Source organism: Herpailurus yagouaroundi, unplaced genomic scaffold (genome assembly GCF_014898765.1).
Source record: "Herpailurus yagouaroundi ecotype Mexico unplaced genomic scaffold, PumYag 77, whole genome shotgun sequence".
Taxonomy (NCBI): domain Eukaryota; kingdom Metazoa; phylum Chordata; class Mammalia; order Carnivora; family Felidae; genus Herpailurus; species Herpailurus yagouaroundi.
In genome coordinates, this window is record NW_024412388.1 from 12,332,159 (window position 1) to 12,336,460 (window position 4,302).

The 4,302-nt window shown below is 58.1% G+C and overlaps 1 protein-coding gene across 1 annotated transcript in view; it reads left to right on the plus strand.

The window, feature by feature from the left end:
• The first annotated feature begins 2,224 nt into the window (after positions 1-2,224).
• The window catches only part of PADI1 (peptidyl arginine deiminase 1), a 38,181-nt gene continuing 36,103 nt past the window's right edge, over positions 2,225-4,302 (plus strand). Inside the window, exon 1 of the mRNA XM_040462593.1 lies at positions 2,225-2,421. Within this exon, the coding sequence (XP_040318527.1) occupies positions 2,330-2,421 (92 nt within the window). The 5' untranslated portion in view covers positions 2,225-2,329. The remainder of the gene's footprint in view (positions 2,422-4,302) is intronic.

Genomic DNA, 4,302 nt, shown 5'->3' on the forward strand with positions numbered 1-4,302 from the left:
CATCCATCCACTCACCCATCCATCCATCTGTCCATACATCCGTCCATCCGTCCATCCATCCATCCATCCATCCACTCACCCATCCATCCATCTGTCCATACATCCGTCCGTCCATCCGTCCATCCGTCCATCCATCCATCCATCCATCCATCCATCCATCTGTCCATCCATCCATCCTTCTCTAATGGGTATATACCCATGTGCTTTTTGGGAACCTGTTTTTTACACCCCACATTACATTACGTATGAACAAAGTGACTCATGTTCTGATGAGTGGGGGTGGGGGTGGGGTGGAAACCATTGTGCCCCCCTGGAGACCCCTGTGCTGTGTTGCTAGGTCCTGTGTCCACAGAGTAAACCTAGACTCTGTGTTGGTGCCATTGGGTATAAAGTACTTTGCAGCTTAAGAACATTTGTAATCAGATATGTTGGCAATAAAGAAAGATGTTTCAGGGGCGCCTGGGTGGCTCGGTCGGTTAAGCGTCCGACTTTGGCTCAGGTCATGATCTTGAGGCCCATGAGTTCGAGCCTCGCATTGGGCTCTGTGCTGACAGCTCAGAGCCTGGAACCTGCTTCGGATTTGTGTCTCCCTCTCTCTCTGCCCCTCCCCTGCTTGTGCTCTGTCTCTCTTGCTCTCAAAAATAAATAAACATAAAAAATGATAAAAAAAAGAAAGACATTTCAGGAAGATCTTCAAAATCAAACTGAACGAATAAATGTTTGAGGGGCACCTGGGTGGCTCAGTCGGTTGAACGTCTGACTCTTGGTTTCAGCTCAGGTCACGATCTCATGGTTTTGTGAGTTTGAGCCCCACGTTGGGCTCTGTGCTGGCAGCACTGAGTCTGCTTGGGATTCTCTCTCTTTCCCTCTCTCTCCATCCCTCCCTTGCTCGTGCGCTGTCTCTGTCTCTCTCAAAAATAAATACATAAACTCAAGAAAGATGTTTGTGCCATTTTAATGCTTCCTGTCTTCCTAGTCAGGCCGGGGGTTCCTGGAGCAGGGGTTGTGTCCCCCTCCTGCCCCATCTGACTGGCACCCCCCAGGCAAGCGTGTTCCTCCTTTCTCCCTCTCTCTTTCTGCTATCCCTTTCACCCAGGCCTGTGGACGGTGGGGGTTCTGGTTGTGCGTCCTTATTCTGCCTTGTGCGATGGCTGCCGGGGACGAGGGGACGCTGTGGCCAAGGGGGTGTCCCGAATTCTCTTCCTCTTCCTCCTCCTCCTCAACGCCCAGTATGGAGGGAGCACGTTACTCGTAAAGCATTGCTTCCCCCGGAGGCCTAATAGACACTTCCTGTCTAACTGGTCCAACACGGGCCGGCCGAGCCCCCTGCCTGCCCTGCCCACCCCCAGCCCTCCCCATGTCTCTGTGACAGCTCTGTCCTTCCAGCGGCTGCTCCTGTCATCCCAGACTCCCCTCTTTCTCTCACGCCCGGGGCCAGTCCGCCAGCCACCCTCCCCCGCCCCTAGGACCAAGCCACCGGCGTGTCAACTCTTAATCGTGTCTTCCAGAATACAAACGCTGTCAGGGCAGGGTCTGTGGTCTGTTTCACTCTTAGCTGCGTCCCCATCGCCTAAAGGGGGGCCCAACACGGAGTAGGTGCTCAGGGAACGCTTGTCCACTGAGATTCCACAAACACCCTGACAACAGGCGGGACGGGCACCTGCTGGAGCTGCAAAGAAGGGATTTTGAGAAACGAATCAGCCGTCCCCAGCCCACTGCCCTGAGCTCCCTCTGAGGGGCCCTCCCCACGGGCTGGCCAGGGGTGCTTGCCGGCGGGGTGGGGGTGGAGGGGGAGGCTTCTGCCATCTCTGGAGAACCCGCACCAGTCGAAGGGAACGGGAAACAAAGTCTTGAGAGGTGGGGTAACTGCCCGAGAGCATAGGTTGTAAGGGGCTCTAGGTTGTAAGGGGACTTGTGTTTTGTATATGCTACCTGATCTCTTAGCACGTGAGATAAGATCTCCACCCGGTACTTGGTCGGCCCTCAGAGCCAGGAGTCTCAGAACAGAGGCAAAGCTGGGCTGATGGGGAGCTCCTGCTGACCGCTGAGCCCTCCTCCCTCGGGGTCCCTCCATTTCCCCCCATCTCTCTGAGGGACCTCGGTGCCTCCTCTCCCGGCCTCCTGGATTGGTAGCCTGAGTGAGGAGGGCTGGGCACGGAGCCAGGAGGTGGGGACTCGGCTTAGGCAGCTAATCAGGTCACAGGGTGAAATTAAAAGGGAGGAGGAAATCACCGACCCATCAGAATGTGCGCTCCTTCCTGGTGACTTGGTGCCCAGGAGAGGAGCTGGGGAGACCGGGCGCGCCGAGGCCGGGAGCCAGGGGCGCAGGATGGCCCCGCAGAGAGCGGTGCAGCTGTCCCTGAAGAAGCCCACCTATGCCGTGTGTGTGGTGGGAGTCGAGACATACGTGGACGTTCACAGGTGAGAACATAGGGGCAGCCACCTGGCTGCATTGGGCCGGGCCACCCCGGAGGACCCCAAGGCAAGGGGGGGGTGGGTGCCCGGTGGACAGATCGAACATGCTGGAGGGTGCTCGTAGGAGGTTGCTCTGACGGCAGAGTAGGGGGAGTGGGATGGAGAGTCTGGGAGGGAGGAGCTAGGGTATCAGGCCCATCCTGGGGCTCTGTCTCCTGGGCACCTGGGTCAGGTCTCTGGCCTCAAGCCTGTGGTTAAGGGTTCCAGCTCTGGGCCCCAGGCGGTGCGTTCTGACGTCCGAGCGGAACTCGTGTGCAATGGCGGGGTGACCTGGGGCTCAAGACCGGGTTGTCCCGAATTCCGCCCTCTGTTTCTTGCCCACGACCCGTATGTCTGAATGGAGGTGTGGAGTGTGTGGCATCTCGATCCTTGGAGGCCAGCCCGGGTGATTGGGATCAGGAGGGGAGTGTCAGAGAGATGATTCAAGGAGTTAATAGAGGACAAGAACCTGGTCACTGAGGGAGCTGGACTTGGGGACCTCGGGGGTGGGGCTTTTCCAGCTCTGACACTGTCTATGGTCTCCATCCCTGCTGGAGGAGATGGAAGGTCATTTCAGAAACTTGGGCCGCACATAGTGCTGCTGACTAAGGCCAGAGGCATTTTACTGGGAGCCAGGAGACACGGGTTCTGGTCCTGGCTCTGATGCTCACGTGCTGTCTGGCAGGGAGCCAAGTCACTGGCCCTCGCTGGGCCTCATTTCCTCATCCGAGCCCCGACAAGGTGAGCCGAGCCCCTCTTGAGTTCAGCGTGGAGGTCGAGTGCGCAGATTGCGGGGCTGGACGGACTTGGGTTCCCCTTGCCATCACGTCTCAGAGGGCGGGAAGAGCAGAGGACAGATGGGGGCATGTGTGGTGGGAGCGGAGGGCAGTGCTGTCTGGGGACCCCCTTCGGGATCACCAAGCATCTTGGCACCCTCAGATTTGGGCGCTGGCCCAGCCGTGGGGCAGGAGGAAGCTGCCCAGCCTGGCCCGCACTGCTGTGTCTCTGGTTGACTCTGGGAGGGGGTGCTACTTTGGGGTCCTGAGTGAGCGTTTTGAGAGCCCCCCCCCCGACCAAAGAGCCTTTCAGGAGCCTTCACCGGGGCACGGGTGGCGACCAGGGACATAGCCACCGAGAGTCTCGAAACTAGAAAACAGAAGTTTATTCTGCAGCAAGCTGGCTGAAAAGTAGACTGAAGGCAGGGCTTCCTGCCCATGGGGTCTGTGATAGACGGAGAAGGGCCATGGGACTGCCAGCCTGGGAAGGTTTGAAGAAGAAGCCTGAAGGTCCCCCAGGGCCTGGGCTGACCAGGAGGAGGGGACTCCACCCCATGATGAACTTGGGGCTCCTCTGCCCCATTGCCAGTTGTCTGGCTCCGGCTGAGGCCAAAAGCAAGGGGTTTCTACTTAGCCTTACTGGTCGAAGGGGGAAAGCCCTCCCGAAGAGGGGGTGTTTCAGTCGCCAGGGCAGCCCAGGAGCTAAGCCCTCTGGCAAGGCCGGTGGCGATGGGCATGTGGGGTGACATCACGGGAAGTGATTAATTCCCCCCGGTGCTGCGTGGACTGGTTATTTGGAGAAACATTTGTGTTCGAGGTAATTGTGCGCCCCGGCCCAAGGAAGCTTTAGAAATCCCGTGACTCAGGGGCGCCTGGGTGGTTCGGCGGACCGAGTGTCCGGCTTCGTCTCAGGTCGTGATCTCGCGGTTGGTTCGTGAGCTCGAGCCCTACGTCGGGCTTGGTGCTCTCGGAGCAGTGCCCACTTTGTTCGGATTTGCTGTCTCAAAAAGAAATCAAACGTTAAAGAAAAGAACACCCTGCCTTAGCACGTGCTACAGATTCTGTTCCCTGA